This window comes from Notolabrus celidotus, chromosome 12, assembly GCF_009762535.1.
Source record: "Notolabrus celidotus isolate fNotCel1 chromosome 12, fNotCel1.pri, whole genome shotgun sequence".
Classification (NCBI taxonomy): Eukaryota; Metazoa; Chordata; class Actinopteri; order Labriformes; family Labridae; genus Notolabrus; species Notolabrus celidotus.
Window position 1 is genome coordinate 26,334,691 of NC_048283.1, and position 23,554 is coordinate 26,358,244.

Below are 23,554 nucleotides of genomic sequence, written 5' to 3' on the forward strand. Positions count from 1 at the left end.
CTGACTTCTTCACAGGTTCCAGTTGGTTCAGCTCAGCCACTGTTGTCGGGCATGTTCCCAGATTTGGCTACACACACACAAACATACACACACACATACAAAACTCACACCACCTACTCTACATGTCATTGGGGAAAAGAGGGAGTTTAGGGAGTGAGCAGAACATTTGCAGGCCTGCGTTCTCCAAAGAGCTGTCATCTGCAGATCAGGAGGTTTGCTAAGCTGCAGTAGTACAAACTGGAGACTGAACAAAGGCTTCCACTGTCATTCATAAAAACTCACAGATGAAGACTAGAGAGCATGCAGATGGCGAGTGTTCATGTGCCATTATCTGTAAACAGTTTATAGAGAAACTTCACAAACCTGACACTCTGCTGAGTGTGTATGGTGGCTGAGAGTGTACATGTGCTCAAATATACAGTTTACGAGAGTGTGTGTGTGTGTGTGTGTGTGTGTGTGTGTGTGTGTGTGTGTGTGTGTGTGTGTGTGTGTGGCTTCGTCTGCATGTGTTCACTGAAGTACTTTTAAGTAATGCATCAAAGGTTCAAAGATGTGTGTAAATCTGCTGATTCATGCCCAAATTACAGCTTCACTGCATTTATAATATTCTTTAAGTTTAATAGAAAGAGGCAAATGATGTGTGGTCGAGCAGTTCCTTCTTCCCTATGACTTCATTCAGACAACCAAATAACAGTATATGTGTGTAACTTTCCCCTGCTCTATATTATATAAGTTCCTCTTAGCCGTTCAACACTGAAATCAAATGTACACGTGCTGGAAACATCCATCAAAGCTGACAAACTTCTGTGTGGTCCTTCATTGTTTCACACACATCATTGTTGCATGCCCTGGTCCCCAACAGCAGCAGTTGCTTCCCAATATCTGATGAAGCTTCAAAAATCAGAAATATGTTCAGTTGTGTGAGATACCAAAAGAAGTAAATAGGCTCGACTTTTTCTACATTTTAATCCCAGGAAATCTTAATAGAAATTTGAACTTAAATCTAACTTCCACTCTTCCACTCCTCCTGTCCTGTTCACCCATCAATTTTCTCATCTAACTGTGTTGGGGGTATTGCATTAAATTCAAGGCATGCTAATATTAATTGTACTGTCCTAGCTTATACAAGGGAATCTCATAAATGAAAGAATTGTGAGCATTTTCTGGTACTGCTGATGTGAAATTGAAGCCCAGGTTGTTTTGATGGTGGTGTTTCTCAAATATCTCATAGAGTCTCTATCGGGTTAAGGTCAGGCAAGCTGGCTGGTAAAATTATTGTCAGCAAACTATTTGGTGGGAGTTTTAGCGCTGTGGGCAGGTCCTGCTGGAAAAGGAAATCAGCAGACGAAGCATGTACATCTCCTGACAGACACATTGACTTTTGACTTGATGAAACACAGAGGAACACCAGCAGATGACATGGCACCCCAAATCATCACAGACTGCAGAAACGTCACACTGGACTTCAAACACCTCAGACGCTGTACCTCTCCGCTCTTCCTCTAGACTCTAGGAGCTTGACTTTCAAATTAAACATTAACTTTCATTTTAAAAGAGGACTTTGGACCAGGCAAGACTCTAAGGAGTGTCTTGATATTCAGAATGTGACAATTGTCTCTTTCTTAAAGATGTCTGTGCATAGTGGCCCTTGATGCTCTGACACCAGCCTCAGTCCGCTCCATGTGAAGCTCTGCTAAGTTCTTGAATCAATTATTCTTGACAATCCTCTCCAGGCTGCAGTCATTCCTGTTGCTTGTTTACCTTTTCCACCACACCTTCCTTTCCAGTCAACTTTTCATTAATATGCTTCAATACAGCACTCTGTTGATGATCGTCTTCTGTACAAATGTCAAGTCAGCAGTCTTCCCTGTTATTGTGGTTGCATGTACTGATCTACACTAAGAGATACATGGTATTTATGACACTTGGATAGTAATTTAATCAAACTCAAAATTAGATATTCTATTTTTTCAGAACATTTTTAATTATTATTATTTTCTATGTTTCTTGAGCTACGGGCACAAATTATCAAAGTAAAAAAATAAAGATGCTTGAAACATGTTAGTTTACATATAATGAGTCTTAAATGTGTAAAATTTTCCCTTTTTTAAATAACCGATGGAAAACATTAAACAGTTTTCCGATATTCTAATTTATGGAGATGCACCTGTTTATACCCCTGGCATCAGAAATGAACAAAGAAAAGGGTAGGGAAGAAAACGAAGGTTAAAAGACGAGATGAAAGAGCAAAAGAGAAGGATAAAACAGATTTTTCATTGGACCTTTAAACTAAAAATGACTCATCAAACAGTTGCAATAAGCCCTCTGAGCCTTGTTTGACACACTCCATGTGAAAAAGAGGACAGAGAAAATAAAGTTTCTCTCAATAAATATCCAGATTTTCTCATCTCTTTGAAGTTTTACCACCAAACAGATTAAAACCTTTTATATGTCTGATTCAAATTCCCCTCAATATCGCTTTGGCTCACCATCGAGGTTGGAGACTTTTAACAGAGTGACCACTCAATAGGTTGCCCCAATTAAATGTTTACAAGAAACCTAATCTAATATAACCAGTTCAATCGGGAACATCAAAACATGTGCAATGGTACATATAAATGTGATTATAGCACAATGAAAAACAACACAGAGATCTTACCCAGAGACATGTTCCATTTCCAATCTGTCTATACTCATCATGCTCTCACCAAAACATCATTAAAGACTGAAAAACAAAGATGATGAGTGTTGCACTTCTCCTCTCTTCTCCACTGAGACCTCTGGATGTTTGACCAAAACAAGCAAAGCAACACTGAGGTTTACACTTACATTTTCATGAAAATTAAATTGAGTAAGAAAATGAGGCAGTTTGTTTATGAGAGTCAATCTATATCAGAGAATCATGCAGAGTCTAGGTCTGCCTGCCAGGGTTCGTGTGGTAATATTTTGAGAAAGTTTACACGGGGATGATTTGTGTAAATATTCACATAAATCAAATGACCTCTCAGGAGATTCAGGACTGTCTGACTAACCTGCGGGTTGGAGCACTTGACGTGGATGGGCTGCAGATCAACATGCAGGCAAACTACGAAGGAGTGTCTTCCTTCAGAGCAGCTCTGCAGCTTATGGGACGTGATGGCCAGAGTTGAGGTGCAGCCCATGGGCTCCAACAGACTGAGGCTTCTCTGCTGTCCCAGGAGCGTGTACACACTGAACTGACTCAGGCTGATGGTCCAAGGGAAAGCATCACCTGGAAGAGAAGAGAGAAGGAAAAGAAGGGTAACATAAAAACGTAGCAGGAGAGCTTGAACCTGCTGAGTGCACACCCTGGTAGAACCATTCACTGAGAAGTGGAACATAACTGCTTATTTCCTTCTCCTCTAATTCTGAAATCAGTACACCCGATGATGATGATGTCATTGAAACGCTGGATGAAAAAAGGGTGATGCCCCCCTTTTTTTCCTCTGAAGAGAAAACATTATTCACCCGTCTGAGTATTGCTTAGGTCAACTCTACCAGGTGTGCACGCCACATGTGCGGGATCTATCTCTCAAAGTCCTTTGCTTAAGTTTGTTTGTCTTTTGTCATGGTAAATGAGTAGTAGTAGGTCAAAGGTTTACTGAGTGTTGAAAGGGCAGTAATGATGATAAATTCACCTTATGTAGCCCGTCACTATTACAAACAAATTTATTTCAATTATTTATAAAAGCTAATTAATTGCAATAAAAGTTCACAGAGATTTTTCCAAGACTCTCAGGATTTTGATCGGAGGACGTATCTCAGTCCATGTTTCTAAAAACATCACATTTTTGTTTCTTGTCTGATCAATATTTTTATCCAATTTTTTTTTTTGTTTTTTTTCTCAACTTTTGATTTCTTCAGACTCAGTTCCAAAACCTACCTTCATCTAAGACAGGCTTGGAGACCACAAAGGGGAGCTCCTGCAGAGGCTCCATGTACTTGTGCCCAGCACTGAGGACCGTGATCTGCGGCAGGCAGACTACAAGAGTCCCGGGCATAGAGGCTTGGTTGTGGTACCAGCTACGAACCGTGCCAGGAATGTCACCAGAGACGATTGTGCTCGGGGAGGCGAGGCTGTCGTTGGGCAAGAACACACAGCATGACTGCAGCTCCATCTGGAGAGAGGAGAGAAACACAAAGCACACATTAGCTTACCGATTCCATGTCACCTAGTTTGGCTCACTGTGTGATTTTCAGTGATGTTCAAGTGCATCATTCTACTGCCAGAGGTCTCACTTCTGCTGTAACAGATGCTAATTTGACACCAATGTTAAATCTTTTTGAATTCAACTCCTACTACAGCATGTCAGGAAAGGACATTTACAAGTCAACAGACAATGCTGTAGTATCAAGTCCAGGACTGTGACTCCAGTTCAATTTGAGTCCTTATTTTCAGGACTTGTGATTCAACTTGGACTTGAGCACGATGACCCGGACTGGTACTTGGGCTCATGCATTTACCACATCAGGCTGGTAAATGGCATTTGAATGAGGTGCACTCAGAAAAGCAAGTAAGATGCTAGAGCTAGCCTACTTGGAAAGTTGATGACAGTAAAGTGTCTCAGCCACCGTGTCCAAAACATTTGGTCGATTAAAACTCTTTGACGGGTGTTTGAAGGTATTTCTTAGTTTTAGACATCTGCAATAATCTAACCACAGCAAAAACCATGACTGCATCCCCACATAAAGAGAAGAAGGGTGAGAGTTCACACACAACGCAGTAACGCCAGTGATAATTAAATCTCCAGACATGCCGACAGAATAAGTCAGAATCTAATGTTGATGAAGGAAATGTGTTTTCTACACATCCAAAAGGTCCAACAGAGTCAGTCCAGGTTCATATGATGAAGAGTTTAGAGTTAGAGAGCTTCCCTCTGTAAAAAACAATAATATCAATTATGGGGACTCGACTCGGATTCTTCTCTGGTAACTCGGCCTCGACTTAGACGACTAAAGACTTGAATCAGACTGAGGTTTGGTGACTTGAGTACAACACTGCTAACAGCTCAAAGCAGCAGCCTCCAGTCTTAAAATATGAAGCCAACGTGGAAGTGTTAAAAACTGCAGTTCATCAAGCACCCACTTGAGGCTGGCTGCAGAAACACCAGAAACCACATACACACCCATTCAAAGAAGGGGATCCTTACAGCAGAAATACACATGTTTACAGCCTGATTAAAAACACAGTTTAGGTTGAGGTGATTTCTCTATAAGCACACACTGTGCGGGGGGTGAACGTTTTTATAACTTGTTATTTTGAAGATTTTAAACTTACGAGTTTTGCCCAAATAAGTGCGTGGCTCACTGGATGGACAGGTGGGCACCCTGTAGCTGTTAATGAAAAGGCTAAAGCCCTGCCTCTCTACCTCACACAAGCTCGGACGAAGTTAGATTGAATTCAGGATTTCAATATGGCATCCACTGACGATCAGCTTCAAAACAGCGCTTCAGGAACAGATGGGTGACATCACGGATACTACATCCGCTTTATTATACAGTCTATAGTTAAAGCTGCTGTTGGTAGGAATGGTGTAAAAAACGTAACTTTTTTTCTGCTGGGTTTGGAGAAAAGGTCATAATACCCATCGGTACTCATCGGTAAGTGGAGTAATTTGAGACTATTGCGAAATCTCTGCATATCCCAATGCCTTTGTATCAAACAATGGTATTATTCCCCTTGTTCCTGTTATGACGGACTAATCATAGCTAATTTCCATTCCTCTGTCCTGATTGGTTAAGAGGCAGCCCCTACTACGTCCTCCGATTGGTTATGAGTCCGGCACTATCATGACTGCACACCCCGATCTGTGTTGGGGGGCTAAGAGGAAATCTGGTTGGGAGGGATAGTGTTGACATTCAAAGTCCCTCTCTCTGAACAGATGTTTACTCTGTGACTACCAACAGCAGCTTTAATACCCAGTATCCAGTGGATGTCTGAGAAGAATATCTTTCCTTTAAACCAAAGGAGTGGCTAATAGAGAAGAGTTCAGGGTCTAGGGTGCAATAAGAAGGTGCTGCCAGAGAGTGTTTGTGTTTGTGTGTGTGTTCAGGTAATTAAGTGGTGAATAAGCATAGTAACACTTTAAAATGTTTGATGCACAACATAAGCTCATACAAGTAAAATAGAATCTGGTAAGACTCTGCATGAACACTTCACAGCCCTCTGCTAAAATCACGTTGGCTAATGTTGTAAAGCCTCTGACAGGCCTGTGGACGGAGACCATGCCTCCAAACTTTGATGAGAGCTAAGAGGGAGAGTGAGAGTGGCAGAAACGAAGAAAAAGACACAGATGGAGAGAGAGACCGTCGGATAGAAAGAGAGCAAGCGACAGATACTGTTACACAGCCATCTCACGCTGCTTCCTCTTTTGATTACTCTTCAAAGAGTAGTTTGAAATCTGAACACTTTTGCACACTGACACATAAAGCAACGGCCTTTTGGAGTGCCGACACGCAGGAAGAAAATCCATTGACACTGCCTGGTCTGCTGCAGATCTTAGCAGAGTTAAGCTGTAAAGCAGGTCGACACACGGAAACCGCTGGGTTTAACACTGTGACTTTGGTCTGCACCCTGAGCTCACTGCCTGAGGCTAATGCTCTCCTGCTGGACCTCTTGGTTTACTTATACACATTATTTCACTTAATAACACATTACCTCTTCTTCTTCTGCATGAACTATTCTTCAACCATCAGTCACATTTTGTGAACAGCTGCATTAGCTGATGCCGAGTCAATGAATGTGCCAGTATGACGGACATGCAAGCATAGTCAGGAAAGAAGGGCTGCAAGGAGAAATGATCATATACATATTTTACATTCTGTAAGCCTTCACAGCAGTTTTAACTACACTATCAGAGATAAAGATACACACATACAAGTTCAGTTATACCAAATTCAAAACCATCTTGTACCCCAGAACCATGTCAGAAATCATCTTGAACAACAGTAAAAGCAGGGAACATGGAAATGGCACCTACTGTATAGTTACCACAATAGTTGCTGGTGTGAATGTGTACAGTAAACCTAACGTCACACCCCCTGATGGTGTTTGCGTATGACTATTTAAAGCTTTGCTATTGTTCCCCATGGAAACTCAAAACAAAAAAGATGACGTGGAGTGTAAAGTCGCTGTAGACTTGCTACATCACACGGTGAAATGTTAAAAATAATGAGATAACATCTCACAGATGACAACAGAGGAAAGAGTTCAACAATTGAATGGCATCCACCGGGCACAGCAACCTCTGTCTCTGGAAGTTTACACTATAGCAAAGGGCTTCAGATACTTCAAAGGGCTTGTGTAATGGAAAAGAAAATAGCCCGTCTCTCTGCACTGAGGTTGATAGAAAATGTACTTTAAGTCTACTCTTTTCTCATTTTCTTCACTTTGGTAGCAATTAATATGAGCCACAAACACACAAACAATATGATGTAATTCACAATAGCAACAGTGTCTGAGTCCATTTGAACATGAGGATGAAGCATTTAAGGGAATGTTTGTTTCTCTTTTTATTTGGGACTTTATGTCAACAGGTAGACGACAGTGAGACGGATAGTCTAAGACCTGAAAACCAGACGCTGCAGCTACAGATGGATTTCTGACTTTGAAACACGTACGTTAAGACCACTTAACGATCTATCTGAGTATTCATTTGATTGAATGTTTTATCCTGTGTTGTGTTTTAAGCAAAATACACACTTTGTTAAACAGTTACGCCAAAATGGCAAGATGAGAAAAGTTTAAAAAAAAATGTAACTCCTCAAACATTAACAGAATCCTTTTAAGAGGCAGGCTGTATTGAGCCCTTCTTCCCTGAGATAACTCATTGGACCTCACGTCAGATATACCTCATGCACTTACACATACACACACACACACATGCACACACACACACACACGCACACGCACACGCACACGCACACACACACACACACCAAACAAAAATTGTTGTGACAACTCCAAAATGTGTTATTTAGAAATGAAACATACACTACTACTAAGACAAATAATCTCAAACAACAATTGGCTTCTCTCTCTCCGTAATGGTCATCTGCCAAGGATCTATTCTCCTGGTAACCTGTGTGATCAGCCCTACCCCATCTACTTTATGATTGGTTGGCTGGAGCAGAAACACTGGCCCCTTGTAAAAGCATAAAGCTAGTAGCTGGAGTGGTCAATCATAAAGTGAAAAAACAGTCTAGCTCTAACTCTAGTCATGCACACTTATCCAAATGATGAGTTATTGAGCATATCAACCGTATTCAATGTATGTAAGAGAGAGAGGAGTGGCGTGCAAGTGATACACACTGAAGCCTGGTTTATACTTCTGCATCGAATGGATGACGTAGGCTACACCGTAGGTCTGCGTTGCCCTGTTCCAACGCAAAAGCCTACACATGGAGCTTGTGCACCTCCTCCAAAATGTAACTACACGTTGAAAGGACGTGGACAGCAAGCCCTGTGATTGGTCCTCTGGGCAGTATCGTATTTCCTGCATTTACAGCTCCTACTATATGACCCTTTCTATACTGAGTCAAGCTTGTTCTCAGATACACTATGCTCCAAACATGCTTCTAGTGGAGTATGTGCAGCGAGCAACATCCCTACCCAGTTAACCCTCATACGTGCTAAAACTCCCCTTCTGCAGCCTCTCATTTAAGCTTTGAGTCAAACATGAGACCACGGGCACAAACCCAAGAACAAAGACATGCAGTATCCAAACAAAGAGAACAGGGGTAGTAACAAGGGCAAGACAGAGCACTGGCACTGCTGCAACGCGCTGACAGATTCAGAGAGAAAAATAGTGTGAGGTCAGAATGTACCACATGCATAACTGCTCTCAACGCTGCCAAAACCTTTGACAACCATTCCCCCAATCAACTCTTTATCCCTCCGAAGCTTCCATCACCTACTCTCACATGTATTCATCTTCTGTCCTGCCCAGGAGGAAAGGAGAGGAGAGGAGAGGAGAGGAGAGGAGAGGAGAGGAGAGGAGAGGAGAGGAGAGGAGAGGAGAGGAGAGGAGAGGAGAGGAGAAGAGAGGAGCAGAGAGTGTCCAGTACGATGGAGCGGGATAATGCAGGATAGGAAATGTTCAGTGAGAGGGAGAGCTTGTGTAAGTTTCATGTCACATCTATAGATTCAAAAGTTCAGTTGAGGCTGTGCAGGGTCATGTTTGGTATTTTACACAATTGTGTATAACAGCTCTGTAACAGGCCAATAAACACAGCAGTGGAAGCAGTTAGCCCGTGTGACAATTTCCCCCTACTGCGCGCTGAAGGCCATGCCAGGTTTCTGTTTGTGAGTGCATGCATGTGTGAGGGAGAGAAAGCATGCACAATGTTCTGTGACAGGACCGGGAAAATGACAGGTATGCCAGGCTGACCTTAAACTCAGTTTGGTGTGTCACACGCTTGAAGGCAGCGAGCCACACTGGCACCACGTTACTCTGCTTAAAGTCATTTACAGGGCTCAGCATTCTAAATTGAATTTTCACTCATAACAGGATAATCAGTCTATTTTCCTGTAAGGGTAGACCCTTTGGAAAGAGTTCCCAGAGCAGCAGAAGGAAAACTGTGGACTGAATTCAAAATAGAAATGTGAAGAAATAATATGTGAAAGCCAGAAGTATGATTGGGGCGTGGAATATGTGTTTCACAACTTCACCCACTAGAGGGTTCATGGTAATGTGAAAAATTATAAGTGCTGTAGATAATGATAGATAAACAGTTTCTGGAAACATCTTAGGTACAATAAAGAAAACAGAGGGAGAGAGAGAGAGAGAGAGAGAGAGAGAGACAGACAGAGAGAGAGAGATAAATAGATAACAATAATAATTTAATAAAGGTTAAAGTTAGGTTTATGGAGCTGAACCACAGAACAAGGTCACAGGATTATTCTAAATATAGTAATTACAAAGTTCTGATTTAAACGTCAGCCTATCCTTTTCATCTAATGATAGATTATTCAGTACAAAAATGTGACAATGTTACTTTTTGTTTGCATAGGCGAGGGGTTTATCACTCGCAGGATACTTTATTCATAAACTTCAAAAGCGGCGGAAATAATTTTGAGCAGGAAATCTCTTTTAGAAAAAAGCTTTACGCCAATCGGCTCCTTATGAGGCCGCACGTGCCCGGCTTTAACTGTGAAAACATGCTCAAATTACATACTTAAGCATTTATTAAAGGACATACATTCACACACATACCATATGTGCTCCTGCAAGTTCACATATAGTGCGTGCAAAACATAAGAAGAGAACCCGAGATCATTTCTACAGTTATTACTGAAAACATCGGTTGTTCAAAGACAATGTGCATGTGTTGATTCAGAGTAGAGAAGTCAAAGAGAAGTCAAAAAACAATCTGTGGACATAACACCCTCCATCTTCGTCCTCCAAACAGTTGCTGCCCTGACTCTTTTTAAAACCTCTGTTGATTCAGTGCTTACCACTTTTCCTGAAATATGGCCCCCGAAACAGCAGAAAACTCAGTTACCTGACACTGCTCAAATTTAAACTACAGGCGTAAATGTCCCCACCCTACCTGTTTTTTTTTTTTTTAAGTAGTTCAATACGAAAGGTTTGATGCTCCAACTTTTTCCTTCATCTTCATTGCACTTTATCCTCTGAGTAAATTCTCTGTGAAAAAAACACCTGAAAACTGAACCAATTGGTCTCTTAAATACGGTGTAAACCGAGCAGAGAGGAAATGGCTCTTTAGCATAAACAGAGAGACTGCATCATTTTTTATTCTTATAAAGACACTTTTAAATTGAGCTATTTTTGCTTGCTCCTTTGGGAAAAGTAACAACACAAAGCTACCAGGAGACAGAGACTGGTCGGGAATAATAAAAGTTCAAAAAGTGGGAGCATTCAACTTTTTTTGCAACACAATCCGTTCAGTTTAACTTTCACTTCTCTGCTCAGTCAGATATCCCTCAGAATCTAGACCCCACACGTGGATCCTGTTTCAGAACTTTCAGTCTTAATATCCTCAAAAATGGATCCTTCTATTCTTCCTCTACTAAACCAACCTGGACATGTATGATCAGTCTTTGGTCCAATGTTATCCTTGAGCTGTTGTAGAGAGATTTTCTCTGGTTCCAGCAAAGCAGATACAAGAAAGTAGAAAAGTCAGCACACTAAATGTCCTTTAACATCTTTAATCTGGGCAGAGTAGCTTACTAACCAGTAAAGGAAACATTTCAGCAAAGAGCCTTCTTCAGTGTTGCAGATAATACTCGGATAGGCCCCGTATATACAGGAAGTAGATCCCACTTTTTCATAATAAACCTTTTGTCACTTTTAAACACATTCCTGTCTACACTCCAATGCAGCAGAGGGCAGCAATTCACCTTAAGATGGTTGCAACCTTCCGTAAAAAGAAGACGAAGAAGAAGAAGAAGAAGAAGAAGAAGAAGAAGAAGAAGTCCCTATCTGTGCACTGCAGTTAAGCAGCAGCTGCTTCCTGCTACCACCATGATGGAAAATAACGACACCGCTGTGCTTTTGGAAGGTTCAATTCCTTTTAAATAACTCCCAAGATGGCTCAGTTGACATTTCAAAAGTGAAATTAAAATATTGCTATTGTACTGTGATATTATTTTCTGAATCTGATGCAACAAACAGGAGGCTCATCTTTTAGGTGGCTTGGAAGTAACTGGAAAAATTAGCTTCTGATGGACTTAAAACCGGTTTTGAAATTCTCTATGGGTGTCTATAAACATGCTGACAGATAAAATGCAAAGGTTCTAGTTTTGGGACAAGTTACTCATTCATTAAAAATTATAGGTAATAAAAGTCACAGACAGATCCCAGAAAAGGTAAACTGATCTGCATGTTTGAAGTGAGCTTCAGTGCATTTGTCCTGTGGTCTGTTGTTAGACTTCTTGTTTTCATATCACGTTGAAGAGAGATATCTAGAGGCCCTGTTTCTGTACAGACCTCAGCAGAGCACAAACCCATGAACACCACTTCCTCTTTCTAAAGGGTAACCCCACAGTATGTTAAGCAAATATTGCATTTAGTTTATTTTATTTTGCAGGTACGGATTCATTCTCTGTCATTTTCTCTGCAGTACGGTCTTTTTTCACCACATTAGGCGAGCCACTACACACAGGAAACCGCCAAGAGATAGAGGAGAGGAAATTAGAAACACCCTCGGAGCATCCCGGGTGAAAACATTTGCAGCTCTGGAGCAGGAAAATCTCAGCGGAGAGATCAGCAGCAAACGGAAAACACATCCTTTTGTTTTTAAAAACCCGATACCTCTCCAAATGTAATCTTCCTGTTCCTGCACCAGACGGGACACTGTGTTTCCTAAACGGCCATTCAGATGAACAGAAGGTCCACAGAGCACTACTCCCACCCCCTCAGCCCTCAACCCATCTCTCTGGATACCCCACCCACTGTTAACCTTCTGCTCCCACTTTTTCTGCATATCCTCTCGCATTCAAACCTGTCCAAAAACACGTTCTGAATAGTGAGTGTGATAGTAAATAGTTTGAAAGGGGTGTAAATAGTGTCTCTCTGTGAATTAACATGATTAATGTGTGTATCTTAAGAGGACACTCTGCAGATGTGTGTTGTTGTGCATGGTTTTACAACAATTAGGGTTCCCCCTGCAACCTCAGGAAGCAGCTTTCCTCCACAGTGTCTATGAAAAAGGCATCTAAGCGTGATGCTTCCTGACAATGGATAGGCTAGATCACCCACATGCCACCACAAACAATAAGCTCGTGGCCTGGCATAGAAGCACGGCCAGGCAGCCAGCCATCCCTGTGGCCCTGCATTCCTCTCTCCTTACTCTGCTTACAGAAGCTGACAAGCGCTGGAGGTCTCTATGGCTGAGGTGGAAATCTGCAAAAATAAACGCTTTAGGTGACATGAAGGCTTTGTTTGTTTCTGCTGGCCCGGCTGTTTGTGTTAGCGCAGTGGGTTAATTGCGACTTTGATCGCTGGGTTTATTGATCCAACAGTGGCCTTACGAGTGTAACTGGCTTGCCTGCTCCCACCCCTGATCTCAAACAATCACACCTTAACCACCTGGCATGATGAATAACTACAGATGGATCTGAGGGCTGGCCAAGACAAACTGGAGATGTGGAGAGTGGAAGATGCACAAGGAGAGGGTGGTCGTGAGAGGTAGGTCTCTGAAGTGAGGTCTTGTCTGCGCAGGGCCAAGGTCAATGACGAAAGGGTAGCTTAGTTTAGATGAGGGAGGCGGCTTGTGAACTGGCAGTGGGGTGAATTAGACTGGGATCAAGTTTAGATCTTAAGTTGTGCAAGACAAATGCTTTGATTAAAGAAGGATGATATAAGGGGTTTGACTAGCAAGTATTCACTATTGATTCATGAAACTGTGCTGCGTTGAACTTCGACTGATCTGATTTGACTCATACATGGCTTTCAGGGTGGTTACCTGCTCTAACAATGCAACATGATGATTCACTTCCAAAGCAAAAACAAGTTTGAACAAGAGGAAGAACGTTTCCATCATTTCCCTGAGAATTGTAAAAATAATCCCAGCTGTAGCTTCTGCAGAATTTTAACCTAAAAAAACAGTTCCAGATCTCTCGGCCTGCGGGGTTCAAGAGGTTACAGATACCAGAGTTCCTAGTAAAGACCTCCCAGCAGTGGGAGGATCAAATAAGGCACTACTTGAATAAAGAGCAGCTTTCTTCAGGGCGTAGTCCCCAAAAATCATCAGCTACCTAAATACAGCAGGTAATTGGGAACACCTGAGGAGGAGTCAATTGGGCGTATATGTGTTAAAGCAAGTCATTGACTTTGTACTGTCACTTTACTCTAACATATTTCTTCAGAAAAATATTATTGGATAAAAAATTAAGTTCAAATTTAAAAAGTTGACAATTTGTCACTGTAATCCACTACGACATTCAATTCCTTTGTGTTCAACTACTTGAGATGCCCCACCTTCTGCTTTCTCACCAAGATACCAGGTCCTTTTGTGTTTTTAATTGTGATGCCTAGACCTCTTAAAACTCGCGCCTGGATACAAAACCCGGTGCCGATACCTGCAGCAGACAAAAGGGTGTGAAAGATACCTTAGGGGCGTTCCTCAGGAATAAATGTTTAAGTCTCCCCATGTTTGGGGTCTTTCTTCATTCTGACTGCTCGTGTGTTGATTGACCTTTTCTTTGCAAAGAAAATAAAAAACCTTGTTGGCCGGCAGAAGTCCCTGTTTCATTCTTCACCAGTAGCAGAAAACTTCCACCAAGACACGAGGCATTTCCAGTGAAATCGATCACGTTTTCTAATTGGAAATAATGTGGAGGATTTGAAATCTGATTGACGGGGAAGACGGGCTGTTGGGTGGAGGTCTGATCGGATGGAGGAAACGGGTCAGAGGATGAAGTGTGCCTGCAAAAGGCACTTCAGTCAGGGGTCAGATCCTGTTCATGGAAACCATCTGGCTAGCTCACATCTGAGCCACTCCAAACATACACTCCACATGATCCTCCTTTCTATCTTTCTGTCACTTTCCTCTTTTGTTCATACAAACCTTCTCTATCTTCTGTGCTCCCTCACCCCCCATCTCATTTAGGTCATTTTACCTTTTCTACCCCACTGCTTTTTTTTCTCTTTCAAAAATATCCTACTCATTAATTCATGGCAGCTGCAGGGAGCAGTGTTACTTCATTTTTCCATGGCAACGGTCTCTCTGTTTCAGTGGATTCCATTTCAGTTTTGGTAGCAACGTGCTCATTTGCCAGCACTGAACACATTCATGTGTTAAATAGAAAGAATTATTGCAGAATTCCTGAAATAGAATAGCCATCCTGGTCACTTGTAATTATTCTCAGCCTGAGTGAGAACATGGGTGTCCACGGGGAGAGTGGGGCTGAGAGGAGGAGATGACAGAGTAGAGGGGTACGCAGCATAGGAGAGAGGTAGGTAGAAAATAAGCTGTCAAAGAATCACAACGGAACAAAAACAATCAGGAGATATAAAAACGCCTCAGGGGGAGTTTGTGTGAAAACAGAAACACAATGACTTGGAGAGAGAGAGAAGAAAGCTGAGGGCGAGCGGCCAAGGTGAGACGTGCCAGGCATCTCATTTCTGCCAGGGTCACAACTGCAGCTCTGCCCTTCGCTGTAATGGGAAGTGATTTCTAAAACAACACCACCTACACATATTATAGCTTTGCATGACCAAAAGAGTTGGTCATGCAAGTCTGTTCAATCATGGAAAACACACACACACACTCTCTCGTCCTCTCTTGGCTTGAATTGGATGGCATGTCCCTCTGACCTCACCTTGCCTGTTGCTGTGATTTGACAAAGATTATTTTACTCTAACATGACTTATATTTCAACACTCCGATTGTCCTTCTTTACTTTAGATTATCTGTTCTGAGGAGAAACCAAACAAATCAACTTTTATTGAAGAAAGTAGGACCTCTATTTGAAGAATCAGGGACTGTCAATCAATAATTTCTTAATGATGTAGCTGGCTTTTCCGTTTCCATCTGTCTTAATCATTTACAGCCTCTTGGAGAGATTAAAGAATAATGTTTCCTGTCATTTATATTGAATTAGCAGAAGAAGAAGAAGAAGAAGAAGGTCATATAGTCAAGAGATACGGGTCTGCTTAGGTGTTGGTCTGAAGATGCCCTGATGAAGTGTGAAAATCAGGTTGAGGTAGGTCTTTGTACCATAAATGTGCATGATGTGAAGTCACAGAAAGTCCGTGCTACCTTCATATTTAATTGAAAAAGACAAGAATGACTTTACAGCAGAATGATATAAATAGGAACAGCTGATGTTCTGTTTCCTCCAGCTGCTACACCGGTTCTAGACCTCGGGTCGGAGATGTGTCTTAGACATTACATAAGCTTCATTTAAGTGCAAAGTCACACAGTAATGAAATGCACAGTGTGGTAGGACAGAATGGTTTCCACAGATTTTTTGAGGTTGTGCTGTTTCTTGTGGTAGAATAAGAGATGATGCAGCAAAGTGCATTAAACCTGAACAATGTAAATGTGTTCTTCAAATATATTATATTGAATTAAAATTATAGAGCATGTTTTAATTTCAGCACTGTGTGCAAAATAAGACTTGCTGACTCTGACGGAATGAATGACAACAGACAATAACCAAAAGTGAATGCCTAATTTCCTTTAGATGGAGTGGACAGAGTCGAAAACAGAGGAAAGAGAGAGAGGGGGATGACATTCAGCAAAGGGTTGGGGGTGGGAGTCGAACCCAGCGACTTTAGGGAGTCGTGTGTGCGCGTTGAAGCATTCTCTTGCTGCTCCCTCTTCTGTAAAAGAAGGAAACTCTGCATTCTTAATTGGGCACATGTGCAGCATAAGTGTGAGCCATTAGGTATTCTGTTTACACCACACTAAAATAAATAGAGTGGTTTAAGTTTTTGAATAACCAAGGCCTGGGGTACCAGCTGTCAGGTCCTTCGGTTTGGTCCGCTTCCACTCCCATGTCAACAGGACAGACTCTTTCCTAATTACTGCTGCAGTTCATGGTGTGGTCCCAGTCGAACAGCCGAAGGGGACAGAGGAAAGTGGAGGCAATGACGGGCTCGGCTAACTATTAAAGGGTTGAGTTAACTTTTGTGAAAGCACTGTAAACAGCTCACAGGGCAGAAATGGGACCTGGAGTCTAAAGCATTATTTCAATATGTATGCGCCTTGCTCTCTTCAGTGTTTGACAGACTGGTTTGTGTGTCATAGCTTTAAGAAATCAGAGGACTTTCAAAAAGTGCATCATTGCTTATTTTCATGGAGAAAGGGTGTTAGAAGTGTTTGGTAGTTACAGCGCTAGAAGTTGGACAACATTTCTCAGGAGCTCAATGATGATGCTGACGTTCTCTGAAGCAAATAGTTCTTCAATTACTGATCTTCCGGATGTGTAAGGTGTTTGATCTGATTGGACAAATCCACTTGACGAAGGTTATTAACTTTCACCAACATGAGCAACACAAGAGGCAAACTGATCGCACATCATGTCAGATCAATATGTTGAAAAAACTTCTGGCACATTTTGCTTCTGCTGTTGACAACATAGACTGTAAGGTGAGGTAAAGCTTTCTGTTTTTTACTATTATAACAGTGTGGCTCAGTAGTAGAGAAGTCCAGGTGCTAAAAAGGCCTGCCTATAGTCCCAACTTGTCTACCATTGAAAAAATGTGGTGCTTCATGAAACAATATATACATCAAAAGAGACCCCAAACTGTTGAGCAGCTGAAATCCTTTACCAGGCAAGAAGGGGACAACATTTATCTTTTTAAAAATTCCCTGACCCAACTTTTTTTAAATGTGTTACTGGCATCAAACTGAAAATGAGCATATATTTTCATAATCTAGAGGATATCTTGTGTAAGCCAGGCAGCCTGATCAGGTCTGTCATCGTGAGACAAGAGACCGACTGTAATGTTTAAATTCACTTGTGATGCTTAGTGGTGAACCAAAACCTTAAAAAATGTTTGGTCACAAAAACACTAAATTAATATATGTGGTAAATATATTTCAGTGTCTTTGAAAGTTATGTTTCCACACATTAACCCAACACACCACTGAATACGAAGATGAGTGTGTTTCAATCATTTATACACCATGAAGTTCTGTTCTGGTATGAAGAGGACCCCTTCCAAAGAGTCGTCAGCACTCAGTGATGCACTTCAGGTGGAGCTGTTTGTGATGTGAGCTCAATTCAAGATGCAGTTAGCACCTAAACAATCTGAAAACTCAACTGTGCACTTAAACCTGCAAGCCAGCCAGTCAGCTAGACAGCTTAGCTAGCCACATGGGACATGAGACACTACACATGTATCTGACCCTGGAGGCCATGTGACCACAGAAACAGACAGAGAGAGAGTTGGCAGAAAGCTCAGCTGAAACAAAAGAAGGAAGAACAGGAGAACGAGAGTAGGGGTTGATGGTGTCCAAGGTTGTTTTCAGACTATTGTTTAAAAAATGTGAAGCATTATTAACCATCATTTATAGATATGTGGGTAATAGTTCAAATTTGAATCCAGTGTGTTTTAGGAATATAACTGCAGGGTGGACCCATATTGTGCCCCCTGTAGTAATCATGGACACTAAGGCCACAGAGCTACCCTCCTCAAAAAGGACAACATTAAACGATGACAATACAGAATCAACTCAGCAAAGAAATCTGGTATCTCTCACACCGTCCCCTTTACATTTCAACTCATATAAGTGATTTTTGGTTACCTGTAAAGTGAGGCGTTTCACAGCATCCCAGGCGTGTGCTATGAGCTCCTTCATTCTCTCCTCTGATGCTGTCCAGCTCTCTGCTGTCGTAGTGTCAGGCATCACCTTCATTGGGATTGACAGAGGACGTGATTCTGGCAAAGACAAAAAAAAAAATCGAAAAATCAATCATTGAATCATTCACAGTTCTATGCAAACATGGTGTTAATGTAAATTGGGACTAACTTTTTGGCTCCATGATTTAAAATCAACATGCTGTATCTGTCATGCTATACAGTGTTTAAGTGGCACCTCATTGAGCTGATGTAATGTTGCTCCTGTGGTTTCTTGTACACTATAGACAGGAAGAGAACTATGAGAACTGGAGGATTCTTGTATTCAGACCCACAGTGTCCCAGACATGACATGTCCTCGTGAGTCTGCTGTGGTTCAGGGAAAGACAAATTGTCTGTTCTGACACTCAAACACACAGCAACGGCTCTCTTTATTATCTTGTACAACAAATACATTAACCCTGCTTTTCGAGAGACCGTTCACGTGGGCAGATAAAGGGGGAACTGAGTGAAAGAGGGACAGAGGGACTGAGACATATAGACGGAGCACACACTCTACCAGGTTAAGCTGAGGTCTGTGCATGGTAAAGCCATCAAGGCGTCAGAGGTGAAGGAAAGGGGGTCTCTCCAAAGACATATTAAGACATATTCCATGATTTAAAGGTCTGCCTTGGTCAGCACTTCTATCCCACAGTTATCATGAAACAGTGGTGATGTCACAGCACCAGTGTGTCCCCTCAGACGCCGTGCTCCTAAATATCAATAAAACAACCACATGGGTTGGTATGGCAACAACAGTGTATTGTCGGGGCAGTAGACAAAAAGGATGGTTAGTCACCTTCATTTGGAGTTGCTACGGGAGCTTGCCAAAAACTTGGGGGTGGAATTTTGTGTCTGTGTGTAATGCTCAGTGACTAAGGCCGCAGGTGGATGTGTGTGACTCTGTAGCTGGAATAAAGTAGACAGAGGGGCAGGATTATTCTCTCTGGACTCCAATAGTTTTACTTTCAGCATTCATGCACTTGTTGCTTTTAGAGACTATGACATTGACTGTATCTCCCCAAATTTCTGAAAACATCTGAAAACCTGTATTTCCCAGTCGCCCTCAAACCTCATTCTTATTTCTCAGGTTCATTGTCTCCGAAAGTCTTGATCATGCATCCACACAGGCACCAATAACTGACTCTGAAAGGAGAGATTGCATTTCCCAGGCCGTCTTTTATTGAGTAATGTGCAGATATAGCATATACCACTGTTATATCTTTGCAGTGATTTGTTTTAGACTGCTGTGTTTGAGCTGTTTCCTTTTCAGCTCTGTAGGGGATTGATAAGGTTGTGTGACTGCTTGTCTCTGTTATGTGGCCCCACTGTCTGGACTAAAGCCTGGAGTATACTTCCACGTTGACTCTACGCTGTGTGCCTGAGCGTCTGTGTCACTCTACGGTGGCGGGGATGGAATATACAGCTGATATGGCGATTTCAGAAATGTTGGAAATGCAGGAAACACAATGAAAAGCTTGTATCAATGGCAATTTGATCTCACTACCTGTGCAGTGTAATTGTTTCAGAGTCCTTCTGAGCTTCTTACACATCATTCCTTGTTAGCAAACTAATGAGTTGCACATCATGAGTGAGTATTTATGAATGTGGGCGCATATGTAAGCACAGAGCGTGAAGCTGGACCAAGAGAGGAGGTCATGTTACCATTGAGCGAGCTTTTACCATCATGACCTTCAACTCTCTCTATCTAGATATCTGCCAATGCTGGTTATGATAACCAATTAACTCTTTTGGTAGTAGAGGAGCATTATGTACAAGATCATCTCATGTATCACCTGGTGATAGAGAGTGAAATGCATCTACAGGTCACAAACACAGGGACGTAACTATATCTTAGTCCTCTGTGCAGCCAGTGAATCTATGTGCCCGCTCTCATGCAGGGGAACTCTTTGTGAAGTTAAGTGTTGTATATTATGCAAAGTTAGCAAGTTAAAGTTTGTAACAACAGTTATAGCAGCTGGGAACGCCACCGCAGTAATGACAGCTTGTGAATTTCAGGTAATTCTTTGGATTCATCTCTAGGAATCCATCACTCTTCTTGAGGCTATTACTTTTTGGCCCGGCCTCAAAGGTGGTAACGGCCGCAAGTTTCATAATAAAATGTGGTTATTAACTTCATCTCTCTGACATTATGGCTAACCTTCACCTGAGAGAGACCACAAAAAGATGATTGATCCACTAAGACTTACTTGACTTCGAGGGTCGGCCATACTATGGAAGTCTGTCCCCGGGGAGAGTCTGTTGGGCCAATCAGTAAGTGTGCTATAGTACAAAGTCTGTGAGCAGTGCCTCCGTTAACTTTAAACACTATTGCAGGTCACTGTTTGTGAATCCAGGGGTCTTTATTATTACATTGTGTAAGTGACTTGGAGCATGTCCCTCTGCAGGGAGGGGATTGAGGAAAAGAGAAAGGCAGGCCGGGACAGATAATGATTTTTTGATTTTTCAAACTCCTTTTATTGTCTCATTCGGTCTTTCCAGATAATGATACAGAGAAAACACACAAGGTCTTAAATTCAAAAGGAACAACATGAAAAAAAGCCCAAAGCTCTTAAACCTGCACAGGCCTAACAAGTCCTAAGAGTCCTATCAAAGTGGGGTTATTCCCCAAGTCTTGTGCCATCTCAGCCATGTCCTCATATTCACCTTTTGTTTGGCCATTAGGGTAATATCCAATGTTGGCTGTACACTCTCCCTCTCTCCTTTTCTCTGCTGTTTGGTTCTCCCATTCTCCAACCACTCCCTCTGTTGTACTCTCAGTTTCCAGCTGGAGTGGAGCTGCCAGTTCAGCCCCCTGTAAACATTTTAGTGGTCTGATGGTGATTTTTCATCATTTTAAACAGCTCCATCACAGGGAGATAGGATCATGTCTGTGAAGCCATCTGAGCTAAGCATGTATCAAATATTCACACTACACTGATGGCAGAAGCTGCTATGTAAGCATTCAGATTAACTGATCCACCACTGGGGGCAGTACAGGGTTAAGCCCAAGGTTGGCAACATGTGAACAGCAGGACCTGGGATCGAAACCCCCACCTTCCAATCGAGAGACGACTGACGCCCCTGCATGGATGGATGGATACCTTCTCATCAAATTACAGTTGATGCGGCATGGATGTCTTTATAGCAGCTTAAATTCTGCCTGCTTTTGCTCTCCACACAGACTGTTCTTCCTGCATACACCAAAGCCTGCTGATACGTTATTGGTCAATACTGCTCAGACTAAAAACAGAAACCAGAACACGTCCTTTGCTGACAATCTAGACCTTCAAGTACAGATTGTACTTTTTTATGTAGAATCTGTAAGTAGAGATCACTGTAACTTCTCAATTCAGACATGAGGAGACAGACGTTGTTGTCTCTGGAAGCAAGAACAGGATAACACACATCTCTTATGACAAGTGCCATTACCTCTATCGTTGTGATCACTATTATCACTAGAGTTTAGTGTGATCATGCAAAGCATTGCTATCCAATCTACACAATATTCAGTTAATGTGTTTATCAAAAAAGAGAAAACGAGCGTGGTGAGTCTGCCAGCCAGACTATGAAACGACACATAAAGAATGAAAACAATGATGTGTCCTTTGAGTGTGACACCAAGAATCTTTGAAACATCATCATGGCCCAGTTTTAATTCCCCTGTGTCTCTGTCTTCTGAACCGAACCTTCCCCGGATCTTACACTAACCCAGGACATGTCAGATGAACCAATAACTCAACTTCCCTCTCTGCTCCCCTCACTTCAACTTCAAAAATCACAGCCAACACACACAAGGTCTAATACCCTTATCACTCATGAGCTCTGAGAAGGAATACATGAGGACAAATCTATACTCCCTGGATCGCTCTGTCCTGGAAGTCAGTGAGTGGTTTCAATGGGCTCATCAATGTGCAGAGATATGTTTGAACGTAGTACGGACAGTACTCTGCAGACTAAAACAATCCATCACATGGGGGCCTCCAATCTCATTATTCCTCCATTTTCTTGTTTTCTTTTCCTATTCCAACAATCATTACCTTGATAAATTATTGACTTTACAAGAAAAATTAAACTATATAAATAACTCAACAATGAAAACATCTTTCTAAAAAGTGTGCAGCAGCCAATAAAAACTTTCCCAACTTCCAGCAAGCTACTTGGGTTTGGATTTAAGTTATGTTTGACTGTTTACTGCCCAAAATCTTCTCGACTGTACTTTCTCTCTTACATGTGAGTGGACGTATATACTCGTTTTCCTCTATTTCTTTTTCCAAAATATATCAAATTATGTCTTTTCTGGGAACATGACTGTCATCCATGACTTGGACTGTCAAAGTTCCCACTGTTTTTCTTTTGTTGCTGATGTGCTACAGTTGATTTTACTGAAAACCTCTTGGTAGTAAAAGTTTTCAGTGAGACCCACAGCACTGACATCAACCAGATACTGTTTTCTACGTTCCAGATTTGCAGATATTCACAGGGATTTATGGACAATGTATATGTCTCATTGTTTTCCAAGTTCTTGTCCTCCCAGTAAACAATAAAATAACACCTAATCCCATCATCCAGACTACTAACAGACTGTAACTAAGCAGCAGTTCATGTTCATGTGCAGATTGAAGGATAGATTTCTCAGCAAAAGAAGCATGTTCTCAGTGAGCCAAAGGCTGATTCAAAGGGGAAAACAAAGGGGATAATTAGCCTGGTATATGTAAGAGAATAATCTGAAGCTCAGGACTAATGAGTCTCTTGAACAGAAACACAGAACAGCTGCTAACTGGAACAATCAAGAAAATAAATAGAGGGTAGAGTCTTTTTAAAAAATGTGGTAAAATGGTGTGAGAAGACTTGTTAACACCGTGGTCTTGAAGCCTTTCATGGAGGGGACAATAACACAGAAACAACTTTAACACCTCTATGATGGTGATGATCGAACATGCCTGGTGTTAGCTGAATAAAGAAGTCTGAATCCATTTGCCTCTGAAGTTAATCTACTGAGATCATTAGCAGCAGCATCCTGGGGACTGACCTGAGAAGTTAACTATCCCAAAGGCCAACCACACCCAAAATAATTGAAATTTAACATGTGAAGACTCAGTTTGTCAAATCCACCTTCTACTTCCTCTAAAGCTATCACATTTTTCTAGTCCATTGCGGCAGATGGTGTTCACCACGAGTCTGGTTCTGCTCGGGGATTCTGCCCAGGAAGATTTTTCAAG

General features: G+C 41.8%; 1 protein-coding gene across 1 annotated transcript in view; it reads right to left on the reverse strand.

Annotated features, from left to right (window-relative positions):
- LOC117822768 (vacuolar protein sorting-associated protein 13B-like) overlaps positions 1–23,554 on the reverse strand; it is a 288,297-nt gene that overhangs the window by 153,127 nt on the left and 111,616 nt on the right. The window contains 3 exon segments of the mRNA XM_034697674.1: positions 3,033–3,250; positions 3,902–4,136; positions 18,241–18,374. Of these exon segments, the coding sequence (XP_034553565.1) occupies positions 3,033–3,250; positions 3,902–4,136; positions 18,241–18,374 (587 nt within the window).